General features: G+C 42.3%; 1 protein-coding gene and 1 pseudogene across 2 annotated transcripts in view; one reads left to right on the top strand and one right to left on the bottom strand.

Moving 5' to 3' along the window:
• Nucleotides 1-3,430: 3,430 nt before the first annotated feature.
• ATP2C1 (ATPase secretory pathway Ca2+ transporting 1) overlaps nucleotides 3,431-24,240 on the top strand; it is a 46,962-nt gene continuing 26,152 nt past the window's right edge. For both annotated transcript variants that reach the window (XM_056857007.1, XM_056857006.1), the window contains exons 1-7: nucleotides 3,431-3,437; nucleotides 9,767-9,877; nucleotides 11,791-11,907; nucleotides 15,241-15,330; nucleotides 17,871-17,906; nucleotides 20,436-20,497; nucleotides 22,040-22,148. In XM_056857007.1, coding sequence (XP_056712985.1) covers nucleotides 3,432-3,437; nucleotides 9,767-9,877; nucleotides 11,791-11,907; nucleotides 15,241-15,330; nucleotides 17,871-17,906; nucleotides 20,436-20,497; nucleotides 22,040-22,148 — 531 coding nt within the window. In that variant the 5' untranslated portion in view covers nucleotide 3,431. The remainder of the gene's footprint in view (nucleotides 3,438-9,766; nucleotides 9,878-11,790; nucleotides 11,908-15,240; nucleotides 15,331-17,870; nucleotides 17,907-20,435; nucleotides 20,498-22,039; nucleotides 22,149-24,240) is intronic.
• LOC130484123 (small nuclear ribonucleoprotein F-like) lies at nucleotides 22,447-22,705 on the bottom strand (annotated as a pseudogene).

The following is a 24,240-nucleotide window of genomic DNA, read 5'->3' as shown; positions in this document are numbered from 1 at the left end:
TCCCCCGTTCTGGCCTTGAGTCTCTTAGCAGACAACTACTGTATTTTGGTTCGCTCACTCCCTGCTTCCTACCAGGCGCTGTTATCTTGTAGTTGCCAGGCCGCTTAGTTTGCACCTGGGATGACTCCATGCTTAAAGTTATGCTTTATAGTTTGGCTCGTCATTAGCCTCTTCGAAACTGTGGCTTGCTCATGCTGTGTCCTGCGGCTCCTGAATAAACGTTTACCTGCTTTAGACCTGCCTGTCTGAGCGAGTGACTTTTTGGGATTGCCGAGGTTGGCTGGAGAACCTCACGGGTGTGTGTGTTTTCTTCAGGATTTGATGCTTCACGGCGTGCCCAAATTGGGCAATACCGCACGGGGAGATTTTGCCTTGGGTTTGCCGCTCTCTAGACGCGCGTTTTCCCCATCTGAATTCTCAAATACTCTGCACGGGGGCTTATTGTTGAGTTCTGACCGTTTGGCTGGGGGGAAACGTGCGCGTCGAGAGCGGCAAATTCAAGGCTATAAAGCAGGGGTGGGGAACATCAGGCCTGGGGGCCGTTTAAGGCCCGCGAAGTCATTTGGCCTGGCCCTTTGTGGGTCCTGGCAGATCTCTAGCTCAGAAGGATCTAAGACTGGCGATCCACCCCCTCCCATGGACAGGAATAGCCTCTATTCAAGGCAGATGTGAGTTTGTTTTGCTGAGAAAAGGAACCCTTTTTCCCCCTTGCAGAAGAGTCCTGAGCTATGGAGCTGCTAAGACCGCCCAAGAAACTGTGTTAACCCTTTCCTACCTGGGCCGTGGAGAAACTGTGCTACAAGAGGGCTGGGGCCGGAAGTGGCGACAATGGAGGGGTTAAAGGGGGCAGGGCCAGAATGCTTGGGGGGGGGTGAGTTCTTAGCCAGTATATCCTCATTTTACCCCTAATTTTTTAAGTTGATAACTTTGTATGGCCCGCGAACGATGTTATAAATATCCAAATGGCCCTTGGTGGAAAAAAGGTTCCCCACCCCTGCTGTGACGCCTCCCCCGAAGAGCGCCAGAGGGGGAGGGCGCGCGCGCGCGACCGTGGCGGGAGGGCGCGCCTCCGCCTCTCAGCGCGCGTCGGTCGCTTTCGGGGTTTTTCTTTTCTTTCCCTTTCCCACTCTCAAAAGCAAGAGCCTCCGTCGCCGTTGACCGCGTTAAGCCCGCAATCCCAACGTCACCCCCTTCCCTTTCAATAAACCGCCGCCCGGATCAAACCCGAACCCCTTTTCCCCTCCCCCCCTCGCTCCCTCAGGCGCAACACGCCGGCCATGGCGCGAGGGGGGGAGGGGGCGGGGGGGCCGCACGAGCGTCGCCTGCCAGGCACGACGGCCAAGCTCGCCCGCGTCTCTCCCCCGCCGCCGCCGTGGGGCGCATGCGCGCGCCTGCCTGCCTGCCTGCCTCTCCGGCGTCTGCCTCTCCCAGGCCCTTCCGCTCCTTGCCCGCTGTTGGCCGCGGAAGTGAATCGGGCGCTGAGAGAAACGCGGGGGGTGGGGGGGGGAGCGCCTGGCACGGAGCGGGGGAGGGCGAGGATGCGTGTGGGCCGCTGCCGGCTCCTCCTCCACCGCCGCCGCTGCTGGGGCTAGGGACCCGGAGCCCGGGAAGCGAGGGCTGAGAGGAGAGCCTTGGAGCGGGAGGGGGCGCCGAGCCTGGTAAGGGGTTTGTGTCCGCGGAAGGGGGGGGGTCTGTCTGAGGCTCAGTGGCCACCAGCGAGGGGTGGGGGGGGGAGAGAGGAGAGGCGCCCCCTTCTCGTCAGGGGCTCTGCTCCTCCTCGCCCCCTTCTGCGTTTCCCCGACAAGGGCTTCCTGCGGTGCGGCGCCCCCTCCTTTTCCTCGCTTCTCCTCTTCCCATCCCCTCCTCTGGTTTATCGCGCCTCTCCTTCCTGGTTTCCCCCTCCGCCTCCGTGTGTGCGAGTGTGTGTCCGGTGGGGCGTCCCGTAGCAACAGGCGTGGGGATGTTAGGAGGGAGGTAACAGCCCCGCGGGGACTGGGAGACGGGCTGTCGAGGCGAGGTGCGGATCGGTTTCGGGGCATCATCACCCTGGGGGCCGTTTACGCGCGGGATGTTTTGCCTTGGGTTTGCCGCTCTCTCGACGCGCCTTTCCCCCCATCCCGATTCTCAGAACTCAACGAGAAGCGCCCCCCCCCCCCCGTGCAGAGTTTTGAGAATTGGGATGGGGGAAATGTCCGCCTATTGAGCGGCAAAAGAGGAAGACCCAACAAGAGAGGGATGGACTCCATAAAGGAAGCCACAGCCTTCAATTGGCAAGATCTGAGCAAGGCTGTCAAAGGCAGGACATTTTGGAGGACTTTCATTCATAGGGTCGCCATGAGTCGGAAGCGACTTGATGGCACTTAACTCACACACACACATTGGCCATTTATTCATGGAAGGATTTGCCACTCTTTAGATGCCCTTTCCCCCCATCCCAATTCTCAAAACTCAACAATAAGCCGCCATGCAGAGTTTTGAGAATTCAGAGGGGGGAAATGTGCATCTAGAGCAGTGGTTCCCAACCTTTTTTTGACCAGGGACCACTAGGACTTTTTTGTTCGGTGCAGGGACCCCAAGGTTCAAAATAAAAATTCAGAGAATTTGAAAATAAACTTTAATCATAACTGTTAGTTAAACATTACACTTAGAATAATGTTTGAAGATATATATTTTTATAATAGAGAACTTTTAATTGAAGATATTAATTTATTACGGGTTTATAGCTTTGTTTCGCGGACCTTAATTTAGTTCTCGCGGACCCCTGGGGGCCCGTGGACCCCCGGTTGGGAACCAGTGATCTAGAGAGTGACAAACCCCATTCAAAACCTTCCATGAATAAATGGCCATTGAGCGGCAAATCCAAGGCAAAACCTCCCGTGCGTAAATGGCCTGGGAAGGAGGATTGTGGCGGGTCCTTCCCTGTAAATGTTGGGGGTGGGCTCTGTCTTATATATATATATATATATATATATATATATATATATATATATATATATATATATATATATATATATATATATATATATATATAAAATATATATTTGCAAAGCTCCCAGACTGGTGTTTCCTTGGTCCAAATCTCCTTCCAGTCTTGTTATGGAGCGGATGGGTCACCGATCTCCGATCTTCTCTTCTTGGATTGTGGGGGTGGGGGACGCTGATCCCACCCGATTAGCTCTTGCGACGGTGTTGGAGAGTGGAGAGATGCAAGAAATTGGTGGCATTTGTTTTGTATTCTGTTTCCCCCCCCCTTTATTTTTCTTGCTAGTGCTTTCTCCTGGCAGATGTTGCTGTATGTGCGGGCAGTGGGAGCAAAGCAGCTGCCTGGAATATAGGGATTTCTTCACACTTCTCAGTCCAAGCCCCAGGGCTGCTGTTGCTGTCATTAAAAGTCTTTGTAGCTATCAACCCATGTGTGGTTTCAATGGAAAATGAAGGTAAATATCTTACAAGTAATTGCACTTGAGGTTGGGGTTGGGAGGGGAAGCATTTGTATTTCTTTGACCAGGTCATTTTCTCAAGGCATAGGCTTGCTTCAGAGACTCTTTGCATAGTGCTGGATAGTTTTTTTCTGGTTAGCGGATCTCTGTTGTGCTGTTTCACATAATCTTACTTATATGTTGTGCTTTCTTTAAATCAGCGTTATGTGTCTGCAGGGGCAGTGTGCAGACTCTCTGTATCAGTGTTTAAAACAAGGCTGTACATTCACAGAGAAGATCAGCGGTGTTGGTTTATTTAATTTTCTAATAATGGAGATAATGTTTATGCCAGAGTTCTTTTTTTGTAGAAGCTGGCATTGAAAAAAGAGGCGACTCTTACATGGGTATTGAGTAACGTTTTCTGGATTCAAATACAATGTGTAAACAAGGTTCCATTTCTGAGAAATTTTGTGAATATGCTAGTTTCTCTCAGAGTACTAGTCAGTGTAAGCCCTCTGCTTAAATCATTGAATTCTGTTACCGCTTAACTGAATCTTTCTTTAGCTGACAATTCTGAAGAGAAGAAAATAGTGTCTAGTGTGCCATGATTTTTGCAGTGTTGTAATTTCTGTGCTAATTGGAAGTGTTCACAAGGGAATAACTTATACATGGGGAAAATACATTCTTCACATTCATTGGTGGGCTGATCCTTTGTTGATTGCTTTTATTATTGGAAGGCTTCAAAACTGCTAAATGGAATCCAATTTGTGCTGTTGATGCTGCAAATGAGAGTTTCATGGCTGTCTTCTAAATTTCTAATGTTGCAATATCCTGTACATTTACTTGAGAGGAAGTCCCACTGAATTTGGTAGGATTGAGTAGCCATGCAGACGATTTCTCTGAACTTTTCTAGAAGGATTCTTCTTTTCCTCTCGATACCCATTCGATGCAAAAGATCTTACTGCTGAGAAATTATGGCCCCCTGTATTTGTACACCATCCATTTTACACTGTAGTACTGTTTTCTGGAGATCTCTTCGTTTAATGTGAAATGAATGAGGCACAAATATATAAAGAATTAGGAGTCTTATAGCGCTTCTTTGGGCCAGAATCTGTTGCTATAATAATCTTGGTATGAATTTTGCTTAAATCAAAAGTATCTTTTAAACTAAATTTTAGGTTTTTGTTTTTTTAACGCTGTGCTAGCAGCAGAGTTCTGGGTCATGGAAAGAGATACCCAGTTGCACAAGAGTCAGTTTGCAAATAAGCCTGTCTCATTAGGTGGTATTTAACTTCATCACTATGGCCTGTTTTGGGGAGCTTTATTTAAATCCTGTGGTATACCACAATGGATATTATAACGCATTAAATGAGTTGCAAAAGACACTTTTACAGTCCAAGCCTGTTATTAATGAGCACCTCTCTGTTGGGCATCTGTCCACTTCCTTCTATGCTGAATATCAGTGAAGGGGAGGTTGCAAATGATAAACTTGGTGCAAAGAGCTTGTGAGACCAAGGTTAGGCTATTCCTCTGGATTGGAAGCTGAACTTTTCTGTGTAATTCGGGCAGTTGTTTAGAGTGGTTGAAAGATAGGTACTGTTATCCAAAGAGGCATCTTGGACTTCAGTTGATACACTATTTATGAGCCATATTGAGTGATTGTCCTACGTTGAAGCTTACAGTTAAACCACCAATTGTAAGAATGACACAGAGGCAGTAAAATAATGTTTACTTACCTGTTTCTAATTAAAGGTCTTTTCTGTTTATCAAATAGTTGTCTAGTTTGTTAGGCTTTGTGTACTAATTTCTGACAGCAGTAGATCAAAATAAACAGATGTTAACCCACAAAATCTACCTGCTTGTGCCCACCTCTGAATTATTTTGTAGTATATCAGTGTCCTACAAGTAACAAATTAACAGTTTTTTTTAATTAAGGCTGTTAAACCACAAAACAAGGGCAATCTTTGGCTATTTAGATTTGATAGGATTATTGTATAGTTGACCTTCAGAAGATCTCACATAAAAAGCATCATATATGAGGGGACAACATTTTAAGGAACATTCCCTGTATTATATTCTACAAACAAGCTGTTTTTTGGGTCTGTAACATCTTTGTCAATGTACATTATAGTACTAACCTTTGTTTTTTATCTTACCCCTTCACTGTAGAGCCTCCAACAAAGTTTCCTTTCTATACCCAACCTATTTTAAGATCAAACTGAACTGGTTGTCATGAACACTTTCTGTATTGACATTGAAGTGGCTGGACAAGAATGCAGACCTATTTAGAATACATCTATCTTGTCTGATTTTTCCCCCAGCTGCATGAAGCAGTTTTTTGACCCTTAGTTAATTTAGATCTGCAGATAGCTGGATCTTCATTTTATATGGCAATGTGAAAGTATCCAGACAGTTTTGTCATCTAGTCATTTCAGCCTCAGCTAGTTTAATTTGAATTCTTATGTCTGTCAAATAGATGCATATATTAAACACAAACATTGTTCAGAGGGGATTGTTTTGTTCATTCATTTGCACACTCAGGCTTAAATGCCCACAGTCAGCACAGGTGGGCATTTGCATCATATGGCCCTTTATTCCTTCAGTCTTTAAATTGACTGTGGTCCTCTTAGAGTTTTTGTAGCTGCTTTCATGCACTTGGTGATTATATGGCTTTATTACTCCAGAATAATTTTAATATATATTGTGCATAGAGCTTATCATGCAAAGTGCCTTGGAAAGAAAGATGTGGAAAGGTAGTATGAAAACAGACATAATGAACAATTAAGTATTGTAGAGCTCTTATTTGTGTGTGTGTGTGTGTGTGTTCTGCTATCTCATGGATTTGTGGGTTATTGAGTATTCCAGAATCTCCCCCCCCCCTTGGTTTCCAGGTTCAGTTCCTGAGGGTTTTTCTGTACTTTTAAAAAGTTGTATAGAAATAAGATTTCACCAAGTATTGCTTCATGTACCCTGTGTGGAAGAATTCTATCTTAGTTGAAGCAAAGCTACTGGAGGGTTGTCAGTTTGCATGCTCGAAAAGAGAAATTTAAATCTAGTGGTGGCTGTGGTACCACTATGGCTAAGAGACTGAACTGAAATCAGGGAGTTTCACAGTTTAGATTTTTTCCTCTGCAATGATCTCTAAATCTCTTCACTGCTACTGTATGTGAAGTACTCTGATCATTTGAAATAGCTGTATAAATGCTGTAGTGTTATTAGCCTGAGTACACCTAGTATGTGGTTGGAGGGAACGTGATAAAACAGTCTTGCTGAAGCTAAGCATTTGTAAGTCTGGTCTGTACCTGGATAGAAGACCACCTTGGGGATTCTGCCTTGAGTTCCCTGGTGGAACAAAGGTGGGATATAAGGTTTTTTTTTTTGTGATCTCAAATTATACTCAGGATGTGTAATTTGACATATTTTACAATACAGATGTAAACTTTTGATGCCACAGAAAAAAACCATTCCCCCCAGTTTTTCAGGGGGAAAAAAGAAATTATGTGAAAAATTGAAATATGTACAATACATACTGTCCTATCAAACCTAAACTAATTTTACTGCTGTAACAACATAAAATGTATAGTTTATAACTTATTTAGCATAGAAAATTGCAATATTTGACATATCTGTGGAATTTAAAATTTATGAATGCCTTAGCGTTCTGCAAGCAAAATTACAAATATACCCAGTACTTGAGAGAAAACTGCAAGCTGATGTACCCTACACTATCTTAGCACATATATCTTAATTTTTGCTCAGAGCGAGAGAGCTTAGTTCTCAATACAATTCTAGTTTTCCTCAGGCTTTGATCCAGCTTCTGCCCCACCTCCTTCTGATCTCCCCACTTCAAGGCATAAGAACATAAGAAAGGCCCTGCTGGATCAGACCAAGGCCCATCAAGTCCAGCAGTCTGTTCACACAGTGGCCAACCAGGTGCCTCTAGGAAGCCACAAACAAGATGAGTGCAGCAGCACCATCCTGCCTGTGTTCCACCGCACCCAAAATAATAGGCATGCTCCTCTGATACTAGAGAGAATAGGTATGCAGCATGACTAGTATCCATTCTAACTAATAGCCATGAATGCCCTTTTCCTCCATGAATGTGTCCACGCCCCTCTTAAAGCCCTCCAAGCTTGCAGCCATCACCACATCCTGGGGCAGGGCGTTCCAGAATTTAACTATGCGTTGTGTGAAAAAATACTTTTTGAATCTCTCACCCTCCAGCTTTAGCAGATGACCCCGTGTTCTAGTATTATGGGAGAGGGAGAAAAACTTTCCAAACCATGCATAATTTTATAGACCTCTGTCATGTCTCCTCTTAGCCGCCTTCTTTCCAAGCTAAACAGCCCTGAGCGTCTTAACCGTTCCCCATGGGACAGTTGCTCTAGTCCCCTAATAATTTTGGTTGCTCTTTTCTGCACCTTCTCAAGTTCTGTAATATCCTTTTTTAGGTGTGGTAACCAGAACTGTACAAAGTATTCCAAGTGTGGTCTCACCATAGATTTGTACAAGGGCAGTATGATATCAGCAGTTTTATTCTCTATTCCTCGTCTAATTATGGCCAGCATGGAATTTGCCTTTTTTATAGCAGCCGCAGTGTAGTAGGCTCCTTTTACCCCATCTCTGGATAAATGTGTCACAGTGGTGTGAGGGAGAGGTGAAAAAGTCAACCATGTCAGGTCAAAAGAACAACAGAAGGCATGCAACTGTTGAGAAACAGTGAAAGCTCTTCATGCTCCTGCTCCCCATCTGAATAGAGATTTGTATTTGAAGCATCTACTCTGCCACTGTAGCCAGAGGCCATAACTGAAAGAACCACATAGATAAGTGTAGAGAATATTGGGGAAAGCTTCTTCTGCATAACAACTGCATCCACATCACATCCTACTTGAAAGATTAATATGTATGTAAGATTATTATGTATCTAATGAGGCAGACTGCGTATAATGGAAAGAAAATGCTCATTTTCCCCACTAGACCTGAGCACAGAGACCAACCCAGCTACCCTCTGAAACTACAGAGACTTGGTGGTTGAAGTATATCATCTTAGTAAGCAAATATGAATGGGCGCAGAACTGTGGTCTCTGGCTTTTTGCTGCAGTCTTAAGAATTCTGCTGTTGTACATGCCGTCATCACAGATATCGGGGCATACTTTCTAGATGTTTCTGTGAGCCTTACTGGTGAACACTAACGAGGGACTAAAGTTGATGTTAGTCTAAGGCCACACCTTAGAAATTAATTGAAGCTCACTTCTCTGTTGGTCAGTGTCTTAATGAGCCTCTTTGGGGAAAGCTTGTGCTGCATAACAACTGCATCCGCATAACATCTTACTTGGAAGATTAATATATAACTAATGAGGCAGGCTGCCTCTAATGGAAAAAAATGCTCATTTCCCTCACTAGCTATTGGAGACCTTAGCACACCGACTGAAGTTCTCTAAAATACACCTGAGAAGCTTTTTGTTAAGACATACTTACTTGGAGAAAAAGGGATCTGCAGTATTTTTTTTAAAAAATGATCAGTGCTTTCAAGAATACTTTTATTTACCCAAATCTCATGCTTACTATCTGCAAACATTTTTGAGAAGAAATTCCCACATACTTCTGCAGCCCCATAAATCACTTGCAGATTTGGTATCTTAGTCAGCCATCAGGTCTCTCTGCTTTCCGGAGCTCTCTATTTTTCAGCAAATGCTTGCGGAGTGATAAAGTACTGTAGGGTCCAGTCTTTGCTGCTCACCCGTTGCTGTCAGCGCCATTTTAGAAGCAGTTGTAGTTCTGTAAAAATTGTTACAAGGCCCTGATTTGGATCAAGCACGTGGTGCAGCGACCCCAGGAGCCCCCCCCCCCCAGCGCACCTTTTCAGGTGCACAAACAGGCTGTTTTGTTTGGCTGTCCTTGCACACTGCATCTGTGAGAATCTTGTTCACATTGCAACAGTATCAGTGAACAAGATTCTCAGAGATGCACCAATTTCCAGTGAAGTTGAATGCTGTATGGTTGTGTCTGTCCAGCAGGCACTTGTCCTGTCTCTTAACTTTAGAGTAAGGAAGTGTTTTGTTGTTTGCGTATAGCTGTGGTTTTCTTGTGCTAGTCTTAAGTCTGTTTCATATCTGTGAAAAGCAGGGCAGGGAGTGGAAGAATGGTGTGCAAGAGAAACAGCGAGCTGAATGCTGTTCCTTCTTTAGCCATTAAAGATAATGAGCAAGAAGACCATGTGTACACATAATCATTAGGCTATGTTTATTGGGATGCTGCTGCTTTTCTTGATGTAGGAATGCTTAACTAGAACATAAATTTAATCTTTTGTAGTCTGCTAGTGATACGTACAGCTCTTTGATTTTTAGGTTGCACGTTTTCAGCAGCTGCCTAATGATGAAAGTGAAACAATGATTCCTGTTCTGACTTCCAAAAAAGCAAGTGAATTACCAGTCAATGAAGTTGCAAGCATTCTTCAGGTACTTAATGACAATGAATGTTTAAATAAAACGTTTTATTGGCGTACTTTAGTATTTGCTAAATTCATTCCAGTGGATAATCTTTACTTTCTTCAGCCCTTACTCAATAGTGTAATTTTTTCAGTAGCATGTTAAATTCACCTAAGATTTAATTTGTAAGTTGAAATTATTCAGCATCTTGATTCGATGTTGGTTTAGGCTTCTGGGCACCATTGATAATAAGCATTTTCTATGGGGCCACATCGCCTTTGGAAAGCCCTCCCCCTTGAGGCCTGCCTGGCACCAACGTTTAGCTTAGCACCTAAAAGAAAGTAATCTTTTTGCTCAGGCTTTTTAATTTGTGGTTTAACTTATCAGCTTTATAATGGTCTGCTCTGTTTCATGAATAGTTTTTATGCTGCTTGTATTTTTTAATGGCTTCTGTTTTATATTGTGGCTTTAATTGTAAGTCACCTCAAGCAAGACTCTGAAGAGATGGCATAAAAATATTCTAAATAAATAAAATAATGTAAATATATAAACAAGTAATGTAAATATAAATAAATATATAAAATAATAAATAAATATAAAATAAAAAATGTAAATATTATAAGTGTAGTTTAAGGTTTTATGAAAATCCCTATGGCTTTCTCAGAAGAAATGTGGAATGTTGACTGTTAAGCGACACACTGTTCTAATGTCTTGAATTCTACCTAGCTTTTGTTCTGCATAAAAGTTCTTAACTTGATAGGAAAGTTAATATTTTCTTTGAAAAAGGTATTGATACCCCTCATTTCTCTGAGGAAGGATTGCAGTGAACAAAAGCAGCAACAGTCATGCTCACAATATCAACACAGCTCAATTTCCTCCAGTCACCTCTGAGCCTGCTACTGTTAGCCCCTCCATTCATAATTTTGAAAAAACAACAACACCTTTCCATACTTTACAAAAAAACCAGCAAGAGATAATGTCCTCTGTACTTTTGAAGTAGATCATTTCAAAAAACTGGCCCCGTTGCTGAAAATGCTGTTGTCCAAGCTGACACAGTGTGCACTGACAAATTCACATTACAAAACCAGACAATGATTAAGAGTCCTTTTGTTCCTGCATACAGTAATAGCAGGAATAATCAGTTGATCAAGCTATATATTCTGTTCCTTTTTTGGCAAGTTTTATATGATGACTCCTGTAGTAACATGTTAAAATAAGACATATTCTGAAGACATAATCCAGTTGAATAAACAGTTCAGCTGAATCTATTCTGCATTATATATCAGAACTAGAGAAATATGGGATGTATTCAGCTGTTAGACAAATTGAAGTTAAACAGAGATTTACCTGTGGAAGACATGAACGCCGCTTGTTGGCAATGCTCACACACTTCCTTGTTTCTCCTTTTATGCCTGGAATACAATTGCAGTCTTCCTGATCTGATTAAGCTCCATTTTGGCAGGATATTCCAACACAGGTACTTGGCAATTTGGAGATTTACTCCTTGCAGACCAGGAATCTAAACTTGGATTAAACTAACATGCTGAGCCCCCTGCATTTGGAAGTCACAGGAAATTGAAACTATCAAATTGGAATTTGAATTGAGCTGTGAATGTAGAGTGAGGAGGGAAGTGGGAAAAGTGCTGCAAGCATGCTGTATTCATGCTTATCACTGGCATTTCTCTGATATATTTGGCACGACATCCGAATTCAGCCACTGTTTTTAGTTTTTGCCCTGATGATTGATAGGTCATTCAGATTCCTGAAATGTATATCTGTGAACTTAAGTGGTTTCCCCAAGGGGTAGTAGATAAGCGGAACTTCTGTAGTTTTTAATATTCTGATCACAGTAGAACAAAAACTTAACTTTGCATGCATAGAGTGAGTGTATGTATACTACCTTTACATATACATATACATATACAAGCTGTATATTTCCACAGGCTGACCTTCAAAATGGCTTGAGAAACTGTGAAGTTTGTCATAGACGGGCATTCCATGGGTGGAATGAGTTTGATATCAGTGAGGATGAGCCACTATGGAAAAAATACATTTCTCAGGTAAGTGTCTCTGTTCTCTCTTGTAGGGTCTTTAACCATTTTGGGACAGGATTAATATGCATGGGCATATCTCAATCCTATGTAATGGAAAAGGGGAGGGGTGTGCTATCCTATTCCCATGTAATGGAATAGGGAAGGAGGGTTAAACTCAATGCAGAGAACAGTAGTAGTCTACATAAAAAGACTAGATGAACATATTAGCTAAGTTGGGAGAGCACACTATGAAGAAGACCCTTAAACTTGTCAGTTTGAGTTCTTGTGTCAAAGATCTTAATCAACATAAAGGTTTGATGATAACTTGATGCCATCTGGAAACGTAACTACTGTTGAGTGCTGTAACCGCACGGTTAAATACTGTTTCTTAAAAACTTAAAAGTTAACCAAAATAACCAAGTTAACTTAATGCTGATGACACAAATAGATCTGTTTTACTACCAGTATGCATGACAAAGTAGAATTAAATACTGTTAGAAGATTTGGGCTAGAAGCACAAAATGAATCAGGAGAGCAACTCATGAAATTCTCTAGAGACAACAACTTGTTCATTGTGGACACGTTTCAGGCAACCTAATAAGCAGTAGTATATGAGGACATCACTGGATGGCCAATACAGAAATCAAATAGATTACATAATCGGAGGCAGAGGATGGAAAAGCTCTGCTAAAACAAGACCAGGAGCTGACTGTGGGACAGACCATGAATTGTTATTATCGAAGATTTGAATAAAGCTGAAGAAAAACACCAAAACATTCACAAGGCCAAAATACAATCTAAACAACATTCCTGAAGAGTTTAAAGACCATGTAAAGAACAGATTTGCATTACTAAGTTCAAGTAAATGTGAATTGGAAGAATTGTGGGTTGAAACTAGAGATATTATCAAGAAAGAATGTGCAAAGACTATTCCTCTTACTAAAAGAAATGTAAAGCCTCAGTGAATTACTGACTGAAACTCTTAAAATTTCTAAAGATAGGCAAGAAGCCAAAGTAAAAGGTGACAGAAATAGAATCACAAGCCTAAAGGCAACATTCCAGGTAGACACAAATAGAACTAATATAATCAGTGTAAAGAACAACAACAACAAAATAACAAGAGATCTGTTCCACAACATCCAAGAAATCAAAGGGAAATTTAAGCACAGGCATGCTGAAAGATCAACAGGGAAATACATTAACTGAACAGGACAAAATAAAGAAAAAATGGGAAGAGTACACTGAAGAACTATACAGAAGAAATGAAAGGATGACAGATTTCTTCTAGGAAGAATCTTTTGAAGAAGAACCTACAGTTTTAGAAAGTTAAGTGAAAGCTGCACTGAAAGCAGTTGGGAGAAACAAATCTCCAGGAGTAAATGCTATATCAATAGAGTTATTTCAAGCCACAGAAATGGAGTCCATCAAAATCTTACAAGAATATGCTAACAAATATGGAAAACAAAAAAATGGCCCAAAGACTGGAAACAATCTACTTTTCATTTCCAAAAAAGGTGATGTCAAAGACTGCAGCAACTATTGGACCATCATATTATTTTCTCATGCGAGTAAAGTGGTGCTCAAAATCTTACAACAAAGCCTTTCCCCATATATGGAATGAGAAATGCCAGATGTTCACGCTGGATTCAGAAAAGGAAGAGGTACTAGAGATCATACTGCAGACTTACATTATTACTGGAGCATAAGAGAAAATTTCAGAAGAAAATCAGCTTGTGTTTCATAGCTTACAGCAAAGCTTTTGATTGTGTGGATCATAACTGTTGGTTTTCAAAGAAATGGATGTGCCACAACATCTGATTGTTTTGATGGGCAACCTACACTCTGGACAAGAGGCTACTATTAGGATAGATTATGGAGAAAAACAATGGTTTCTAGTTGGCAAAGCTATCAGACAAGGATGTATTTTATCTCCCTGTCTGTGCAGTCTGTGTGCAGAACTTATAAAGAAAACTGTATTGGCTTTGGATGAAGATGGAGTGAAAATTGGTGGAAGGAACATTACCAATTTGAGATATGCAGATGATACCACATTACTGGCAGGAAGTAGTGAAGACTTGAAACGGCTCCTGATGAAGGTTAAAGCAGAAAGTGCCAAATCAGGATTACAGCTGAACGGCAAGAAGACAAAAGTAATGACTTCTGGGGAATTATATAACTTCAGGGTTGATGCTGAAGAAATGGAAATTGTTAAAGATTTTCTGTTCCGTGGCTCCATCATCAACCAAAAGGGAGACTGGCTCCATCATCAACCGGAAGGGAGACAGCAAGCAAGCGAGTCAGAAGGAGATGAGACTGGGGAGGGCAGCCGTGAAGGAGCTAGAAAAGATCCTTAAGTGTAAGGATGTGTCACTGGCGACCAAGATAACTCATACTCTGTTTTTCCCCATTACTATATATGGGTTTGGAAGTTGGACACTGAAGAAAACTGACAGGAAGAAAGTTGATTCCTTTGAAATGTGGTGTTGGAGGAGAGTTTTACAAATACTATGGACCAACAAAAAGAAATAAGTGGGTTCCAGATCAAATCAAGCCTGAACTCTCCCTAGAAGCTAAAATGACCAGACTAACACTATTGTACTTGGTCACATGAGAAGACAAGAGTCACTGGAAAAGACAATAATGCTAGGAAAAGTTGAAGGCAGCAGGAAAAGGGGAAGGCCAAACTTCAGACAAATTGACTCAGTCAAGGAAGCCACAACCCTCGATTTGCAAGAACTGAGTGAGGCTGTTAACAGTAGGACATTTTGGAGGTCATTAATTCATGGGGTCGCCATAAGTTGGAAGCCCACTTGACAGCACTTAACACACATACACCCATGACAGATTTTTGAGAGCAGGTACTGGTTGGAATCATCATTAGACGCCTCTGCTTCTTTTGCATGTCCCTTTTGTGCTGTAATCTGCACCTTTTGCTTTGTCTACTCTGCCCTTCTCCACCCTTCAAAAGTAAGTACTTTCAACTAGATGCCAGGGCTGGTAATAGTTCGTAATCAGATGGTTGATGGAAGGTAGCTCTTTGTGTTCTTTTGATCATAGTATTAAGGCAATTGTAGAGATCAAGTGCTTACCAGGCATAACATAGGACAAAGGGGTTGCCTCTGGATCAGTAAGTAGATGATGGGGTGACTTGCCAGTCCCTGGCCCACAATGTCAATCCGTTTGTCATCACTGATAAAGCAGGTATTAATCTGAAACTCCAGTGTCTTTGAACTGTTTAAAGGTGTAGTCTGTAGCTGTGTCACTTAAACCTTCTCACTTTTGTAGTATTGAAGGTAGTAGTTGTGTTTTGTTTAACTGTTCTTCTGAATGTTTCTGAATTTTTTTTCTTTTACTCTTCAGTTTAAAAATCCCCTTATCATGCTGCTTCTGGCTTCTGCAGTCATCAGTGTTATCATGCATCAGTTTGATGATGCCGTCAGTATCACTGTGGTAAGACTATTGTTCTAGTGAAATAACATCGTACTGTTGTGCCATTTCTCTTTGTGAATAAGTATCCGGCAAGTCTGAAATCCTGTACTCAGTTGTGTTTCTGGGAGAGGGTGACTGTGTAAAACAGAGGCGCTTCCTCCTATTTTTGTTTGCCTTAAGACAGGAGCCTGCGAGCCACTTGCTGTCCCAAAACCTCACGTCTTTCCTGCTCAGGGGCCTAGGCGGCTAGTACTTGTAAGCCCCCCTTATGTATTAATTTAATTTAATTATTTTTGCCCTGCCTTTCTGCTATATTTAATTTAAAGGTGGCTTACAGGATCCGCAATCTGTTAAATATCCCCAACAGTGATCTTTTTCCTCAAAAAAGGGCTTGTTCTTCCCTATATTTTAGTTGGCTCTGACTCCTACCTGCTCATCCCTGTTCATTCTTAGGGTCCAGACAGGACTTTGCTTGCTGCAGTTTTTTTTATTTTGGTAGGCTGCAGCACTGCAGCCAAAGCTCTGCTCACGACCTGAGTTCGATCCCAACGGAAGTCGGTTTCAGGTAGCCAGCTCAAGGTTGACTCAGCCTTCCATCCTTCCGAGGTCGGTCAAATGAGTACCCAGCTTGCTGGGGGTAAAGGGAAGAGGACTGGGGAAGGCACTGGCAAACCACCCCGTAAACAAAGTCTGCCTAGTAAACGTCATGATGTGACATCACCCCATGGGTCAGTAGTGACCCAGGGCTTGCATGGGGGCCTACCTTTACCTTTTCACCCTTTATAGTCCTCTAAACAGCTACCTTTACCTTTTTTTTACCCAGTGGACCACATTGCAGGCAAGAGGTTAAAGACCAAGTGGAGTTCTTTTTTTTTTTTTTACCTTCTCCCTTTTCCTGGATATATATTTGATTATATAAGGCTAAAACACTGTTCAATTATAGGTTTCCTTTTAAGTTAAAGGATTGTAATAACTGCAGATTGAATAGACTTTAAATATAGCCAACAATGAGAATAAAACACACTTAATTGATCAGTATTAGTAATGGGCGAGCTGTCATTATTATTTGACTGTTTCTTTCTTCAGGGTTTCAGAACAATTGAGTCTTTGTGAGGCTTTCCCCCCCCCCTTGACAGCAGAAAAAAATAAACAAGGGAAGCACCCCTTCCCCCTCTTCCAAAGACAAGGGGGACAGCTGCTATTGTTGAGAAATAGAAGGGGGTAATTGAGGGCCGAGAAGGCTGATGAGTATGTTCAAGAGCATCATTTCTAGCTAAGGTTGAGGACGGCAAGCAAGCAATGAGGCTTGCTGGTGATGCTGGTTGGCTCTCTCCCTTCTCAAGAATAACACCATTCTTCTCCTCCTCCGAGAGGGGGCTAGTGATGAGAGCTCTTTTTATGAGCCCATATTTGGAAGGATCTGGGTGTCTTTTAACAGGGCAGCGCTTTGTGAATGAGAGGGGGCTTTTATTTATTTTATTTATATTCACATTTACAGCCCACACTCATTCCTGGACTAAGGCCGGGTTACAACTTTTAAAAATCAACAAAACCCCGTAAAACATTAAAATCAATAATTAAAACTCAGCAAGAGTAGCAATTTAAAACAAGATGGCATTAAAATAGTAGTAACTGCTGTGGACCAAACAGCAGAATCTCCCCCACAGATGAAAAGTGGAGGGGAAAGGGATGGGGAGGCCAGTATGATGGATAACTTAAGAGTAGTTAGCGGCTGCCCTCATAGGCCTGGTGGAATAGCTCCATTTTGCAGGCCCTGCAGAACTCTTTCAGGTCACACAGGGCCCTGATGTTACTAGGGAGACTATTCCACCAGGCTAGCGCCAGGGCCGAAAAAGCCCTGGCCCTCACTGAGGACAGCCACACATGCTTTGGGCCGGGAATCACCAATAGATTATTGTTAGTAGAGCCAGTCTGTTCCAGTTCTGAATTTTCCTCCACTATCAAGATATTGACGAAACTGAGATTCCAGAAAACTACTGCTACTGGGAGGCACCTATGGGGCATAACTCTAAGAATGGATAAAAGATACAAGTTCAAAGAAGTGCAGACTTAGAAGTCTTTGAATGTCAGATGAGCTGATTATGCGGTGTCTTTTGTGCTAAAAGTCTGAAGTGACATTTGTAACGAGCCTTTCTCCTATTTGGTTTTAATCCTAGATTATTAAAATACCTTCACACAGTTAATCTTTTTAAACCTAAAAGTTATGCCTGGATTGCTGAACTGAACCACAATGCATACCATTGATCTCTCAACAAAGGCTGTGTTTCTAAATGTCAAATGTACTCTTGAGCAGGATATAAAAATTGTCAGTTCAAATGAGGAGTTATCTAGCCCATTACTAACGCTGGGCACACATGCCCCACCACTTCTGAACTGGATGAGAATTGGTGGTAGAGCTGAGAATCAACAACGTACAGATGATAATCTCTTTCCAAGCAAAATTAAAATTACAGTTAAAGTTGAATGCAACTTGGATATTTCACTTGAATGTTAATAAGGCATCTATCTTGCTTGAACACTTTCCCTCCTTTTTCTTACAGGCAATACTTATTGTTGTTACAGTTGCTTTTGTACAGGTAAGAACGTTTCACTAATTTTATCGAGTGATTTTTCCCCAATAAAAGTTATTGCTTTAACTACTGTTCTTGTATCAGCTGAAGCATTATGTGTAAACAGCAGAGGCTGTGGTATGTACTATAAGCCTGAGAAATCTAGCTGAGAAATTCTAATCCTTCGTCATCCCATAATTAGTATCACAGCTAGCTTGTGAAGAATAATTGTTGTGGCATCTTGGAAATAAACTGTTCCATCTCTGGGTGGCATAAACCTTTGTAAGCAGCAGTGTTTGTCAGGAAACTTGTTGATAAAGCCCTTAATAAGATGTGGGTTTCTCTCATAAATGGGTGAAGTATGTTGTTGTCTTCAAATGATATTTTAAACTTGCTGAAATTAAAACTTTGTAATAAATTCTCACTTGAACTCACATACCATTAATGCAATATGCAAAAAATTAACATGTAAAAACGTGGCTAAAATTCTTTGGTGTTGTGCACAGACATTCACTAGTTTTGCAGTAATTAATGCAAAACACAACCTTTACAAATGTTTAAGGAAAATGAACGGCACTTCTGTGTTTAGGGTACAGATGCAGTGTTCGAATGTTGTCAGTAAAGAGTCTGACAAGCATATTTTGCCTGCTGCATTAAATATGTATAACCTGCCCTTTGAAGTAATTCTTAAAGTTTCAAGGAAGTGATACAATTTTCCTGGCATCTGAGAGGAAACCATAGATTACTACCCAGTCTGTATTGGACTGAGGTCTGTTAAATATGTACAGTGCAAACCTAAGCAGACTTTAATGGACTTAGAAGGGCGTAACTTCATGGTTAGGCATTTTAGATCACAAATCATTGAGAAGATGCACCAAGGACCAAACTACAAGTTACATGCAAAGGCATGTAACAGATGCCCATTTGGCACCTTTTCTTAGGCTGCTTTTGCCTCCCTAACTGTGTTTAGAATCCCAGGAAGAAGGCAAAATTGGCTATAAGTAGTATTTGGAATGAGAGCTGCTTTTTTCTGAAACCTTTCTTCTGGAACAGCTTCCCCCTGGAAAAGCTATTCTGACTTTTGTTACATGCATTTGTGTGTAGCATGTAGTTGGCCCTTCAAGAACTCTCAAGAGTTCTCGTAGCTCTTCTTGATTCTGCCTCTCTTTTGATCTAGCCAGCGTGGTGTAGTGGTTAAGAGCAGTGGTTTGGAGCGGTGGACTCTAATCTGGTGAACTGGGTTTGATTCCCCACTCCTCCACATGAGTGGTGGAGGCTAATCTGGTGAACCGGGTTGGTTTCCCCACTCCTACACATGAAGCCAGCTGGGTGACCTTGAGCTTGTTACAGCTCTCTCAGCCCTACCTACCTCACAGGTTGTCTGTTGTGGGGAGGGGAAGGGAAGGTGACTGTAAGCCGGTTTGATTCTTCCTTAAGTGGTAGAGAAAGTTGGCATGTAAAAACCAGCTTTTCTTCTTCTGTCAAGTGATGGGAGTGCAGTTTATGAGCAGGCAAATCCTTGCAGTTATGTTGGTCTGTTGACAGTTTCGGTAGCTGCAGTAGAAAAGGGTATGTTTAAATTTGGCGTGTACCTGGCTTTCCCCCTTTAAGGTGCCTGTATGTCTTCTTTACACTGTATATACACAGCAGTGTATATGGAGAACTGCAATTGTTGTTGTTCCATGGAGTATGCATGACAAAACAGCTGTGTAACCACCTTGCCTGCTGTGGGGAAGGAGGGCGTGCACAGTGACTTAGCCTTTGATAGCTTCTAATAAAATACGAAGCAGCCTGTGGGGATTTCACTGCGGAGATCTGTCCTGGTGTCTGGCACAAGCCCCCATGGCAGAATGGGGATTCAACCCTGGGTTTCCCAGGTTCTAGTCCAGCACTCTAGCCACAGTTCCCCAATACTCAAGCAATTCAGCCTTATCAATGGGTGCTGGAAGCGAGGGCTACGTCTAGGTCCTGACACTACATTGATGCATTGCCAGCGATGAAGCTCTCTATGCTACATGACAATCCACTCAGTGACTGGCTCTCCTGTGTCTTATTGTTGCCTTTTTTTGAGCACTTGGGATGAAAACGCATTTAAGGTTACTTTTGTGTGGGGCAGCCCTTCAAAATCTACCATTAAGGAGGAAGGTTTATTGCTAACCTCACCAACAAACTAGGGAAGCCCCGTGGTGCAGAGTGGCAAGCTGCAGTACTGCAGTCCAAGCTTTGCTTAGCACCTGAGTTCGATCCCAACGGAAGTCGGTTTTAGGTAGCTGGCTCAAGGTTCACTCAGCCTTCCATCCTTCCCAGGTCGGTCAAATCAGTACCCGGCTTGCTGGCGGTAAAGTGTAGATGATTTGGGAAGACAATGGCAACCACCCTGTAAACACAGTCTGCCTAGTAAACGTCGTGATGTGATGTCACCCAATGCGTCAGTAATGACCTGGTGCTTGCACAGGGGACTACCGTTACCTTTTACCACCAACAAACTAGTTTGTTGTGATTATGACTAGTTCAGAAAGCTGCTTCAACCCCCCCCCCCTTATTTTGCTCCTGCAGGAATACCGATCAGAAAAATCTCTGGAAGAACTGAGTAAACTCGTACCTCCAGAATGCCACTGGTATGGTGCAGCTTTATTATTGTTGTTGTTATATATTCTAGTTTGTAAGTGCTGCAGAGTGTTATTCACTTTGTTTATGTGACACGGATGAGAATGTACTGTGGATTTCACTTTAAAATGAGCGGTGGTTATCTGCATTGCTTGAGGGAGCCTGGTGCCCTTTTGTGACAGTGTTCTTTGAAGTTTTCAGCTGGGGTCTAAAATACCATAACTGAAGATAACTAGATCTTGTGTAAAAAGGCTTGACTGCAAAGAACATGTTCTCTTGTATAAGAGAAAGGAATGGTAGATGCAGCTGTGTGTTTGAAAAACTAACTGGAGAACATGTTGCCTGGTTAGAAAGGACAGCTACTGAAAAACTTCATAGTTTCTTTGTTATTTTGGTGTAGTATTTATAGTGTGCTGCTGTTGTATGGATTATTTGATGTTAATTTGAGGTTATTTTTGTTTTAATGTGCTACATTGCCTCAGGTGCTTGGAAACAGAGCTAACTCATAAATATAAATAAGCACTTAGAGATCTTCAAAGAGAAATATGCCTCTATCAATATGTAAATTATTTTTTAGATCCCCGATAGTGTAAATGTTTTATCTTAAGTCCTCTCTCTCTCGTAGGTTTTGCACTTCCAGTCAGCATAGCAAATTCTAACTACAAGCTTGAAAATCCTAGCTCTTAAATACAGCTGAATACACATAGATCTATAAAGAAAAAGCATGACAGCTTAATCAAGGCAGACATGCTAGTCATTTTTGCCTTTCCCTGTGCAGAAGCTGAATTGCTGTTTCAGGTCTTTACACAAAATCAGACAAGTGGCTTCCAAAGTGAGGTGCTTTGGTTCAATGTATGGAAGCAAATTTAACCAATTGTATGCACATGGCATATGGCATAGGTGAGGACTCCATCCCTTAATACTATGTGTTGACTACTAAGCTGTTATAGAATCATACAGTTGGAAGGGGCCATACAGGTCATCTAGTCCGACCCCCTGCTTAATGCAGGATCAGCCTAGAGCATCTCTGACAAGTGCTTGTCCAGCCTCTGCTTAAAGACTGCCAGTGAGGGGGAGCTCACCACCTCCCTAGGTAGCTGATTTCACTGTCAAACAACTCTTACTGTAAAATATTTTCCCTAATATCCAGCCGGTTCCTTTCCTCCCTCAATTTAAACCCATTATTGCGAGTTCTGTCCTCTGCTGCCAACAGGAACAGCTCCCTTCTCTCCTCTAAGGGACAGCCCTTCAAATATTGAAAGAGAGCAATCAAGTCCCACCTCAATCTCCTCTTCTCCAGACTAAACATTTCCAACTCCCTCAGCCTTTCCTCATAGGGCTTGGTCTCCAGGCCCCTGATCATCCTCGTCACTCTCCTTTGCACCCGCTCAATTTTGTCCACATCTTTTTTGAAGTGAGGCCTCCAGAACTGTACACTATATATATATCTAGAAGTGTTTTTTTTTAATTCTCCATAGTAAATGTGAGCATATAAGATTTTATTTTACCAGGCTTTCAGTTCTGGGTTGCAATATATATTTCTCTCCCTGCAGTGTTCGAGAGGGGAGGTTGGAACATACACTCGCAAGAGACTTGGTCCCAGGGGATACCGTCTGCCTCTCCGTGGGAGACAGGGTTCCTGCTGACTTACGGTTATTTGAGGTATGCTTGTATTAAAGTTATTTTACATTAAAGTAGTTGTGGATTTAATAATATCTAATAAAAGCCCTGATTGGTATTAGTTTCAGAACTCTTAACATAACAAATACAAATTCACAAATTATTGCTGTCCAGGTAAGATTAGTACACAGTATATGAGCCTTCCCTTGAAGGTGGTTTGGAAATGACAGGGGAATGCTGGTGCTCATTTCTTGGTAGGTTTTGAGTTTGCATTCTGATATATTGATTGTGTTGACCTACTCTGTGTAATCTGCCTTCCCCCCCTCAAAAAAGCAATAGTTTATTCTCTCATTTCTCCATCTTTTTCATCCTCCTCCACACCCCTTATATAAAGGACATTATTACACCTTATCAGAACTTCACCAATGTCCAGATAATGCACCATCAGTATATTCTTCTGTATTTGCAAGCTGCATGTTCATGTAGCTGTTGGCAGAGACAAGATAGCCTTTGTATTTCTTCCCCCACTTCAGCTTCACCATCACGGGCTTCCCAGTCAGCCCATTGGGGAAGGGCTTTGGATTCAGAGGCAAACTCATGACCCAGCAGGAGGCAGTCGCAACAACAAAAATTACCTGCCCTGGCAGCACGTGTGCCTGCCAGTGGTCCAAAAGGAAAGACCAGGAAGTCTGTGTAATCTGCCTTGAGTCCAGACTTCCGGATCCGGGGGGAACGCAGCTACAACGCGAACGATCACGCTCCAGGATCAAAGCGGCCGGAGGCAGGGAAACCACCCCCCCTAACATCGGGCACGCGGCACCCCTGGATGAAGAGGGGATGCTGACTGAGGCGCCGGTGAGCGCCCCCTCCTAGGAGCGCCCGCTGCCTCAGAAGCGGCGGCGGACGCCCGGGCGGGTGAGCCGAGGAGCTGGCGCCATTTAAAGCCGAGGAACCGGGAAGCACTGCGAGGAGACCCTGATCAACATCAAACAAGGTTTTTTCTTTTTATGCTCAAGCATTTGGGAAAGTAAATATCATGGAGGTGTCTAGCAGTAACTGTAAACAAATACAAAGAACTTTGGAAATATATCTACAACTCGCTAATTGATCTGAACTGAAACTTGGCATTTTGCCAGTTGTTGCACACTTGTAATTCATCTTGCCAGCTAAACTAAGCTAATTTTCAAAGCAAGTCTACTTAAAATTCGAGGGGGCTTAAAAGCTGGCAAATGATAGCTGAGTAAAGAAACAGATGTGCTAGTACTCTCCCAGCTTTGGATTTTGACTCAAACTAAAGTTCCAGTGATAACTGTGATTTTTAAGCTGATGGTTTAAACAACAACAAACACCCCCCTTTCTTTCCCCTTGGATTACAAATATTGCCACCTCCTGGGAATGGGAGATAAAAGATAGAGAAAAGAAAGATATAGAAAAGCATCCTAGAGGTCTTATTAAAGAACCTAAACAGCTTCAGATCCAACAAGCTTTATTACTTAACAAGAGCATCTGTTACCAGCCCAACTGTTTCACCTTCCACCTCACCATCTCAAGCAGGGGCATCTGTGACTGCAAAAATGACAAAAAAATCTGGTGTGACCTTGGACTCTACACGAACTGCTGACCAAAACACTTCAGGAGGTGACTACAGTGAAGCAAGATGTGGCATCAGTGAAGTTGGATGTGGCATCAGTGAAGCAGGAGATGGAATCAGTCAAACAAGGCCTAAACCAAAATACAGCTGCCATCTCATCCTTGAAAGATTCTGTTTCATCTTTGACAGTGAAACATGACAAACTAGAAGCAAAACTCCAGAAACATTCAAAGGATAACAAGGACACCAGAAAACGAGTTGATGCTTTGGAAATGTCAATGGACGCAAGCCAAGAGAGAGAAGAAAAACAGGACGACCACACAGCGATGCTAGAATTAAAAATAAAGGGGAGCTGGATTCGTATACGCGGCCTTAAAGAAAAACAGGAGGGAAAGGATTTAAAAAACTACTTGAAAATGCGATTGGCTGAATTTCTTCAGGAAGATGAAACAATTGTGGAAGGAATGATTATAACAGCTTATAGACTCAACTCTGCCTATGCAACAAAAAATAAAGTCCCAAGGGACTGTTTGGTTCAACTCT

The sequence above is a fragment of the Euleptes europaea genome, chromosome 11, assembly GCF_029931775.1.
Source record: "Euleptes europaea isolate rEulEur1 chromosome 11, rEulEur1.hap1, whole genome shotgun sequence".
Classification (NCBI taxonomy): domain Eukaryota; kingdom Metazoa; phylum Chordata; class Lepidosauria; order Squamata; family Sphaerodactylidae; genus Euleptes; species Euleptes europaea.
The sequence above is the reverse complement of the archived record's forward strand: the minus strand, read 5'-3'. Positions and strand labels throughout refer to the sequence as shown.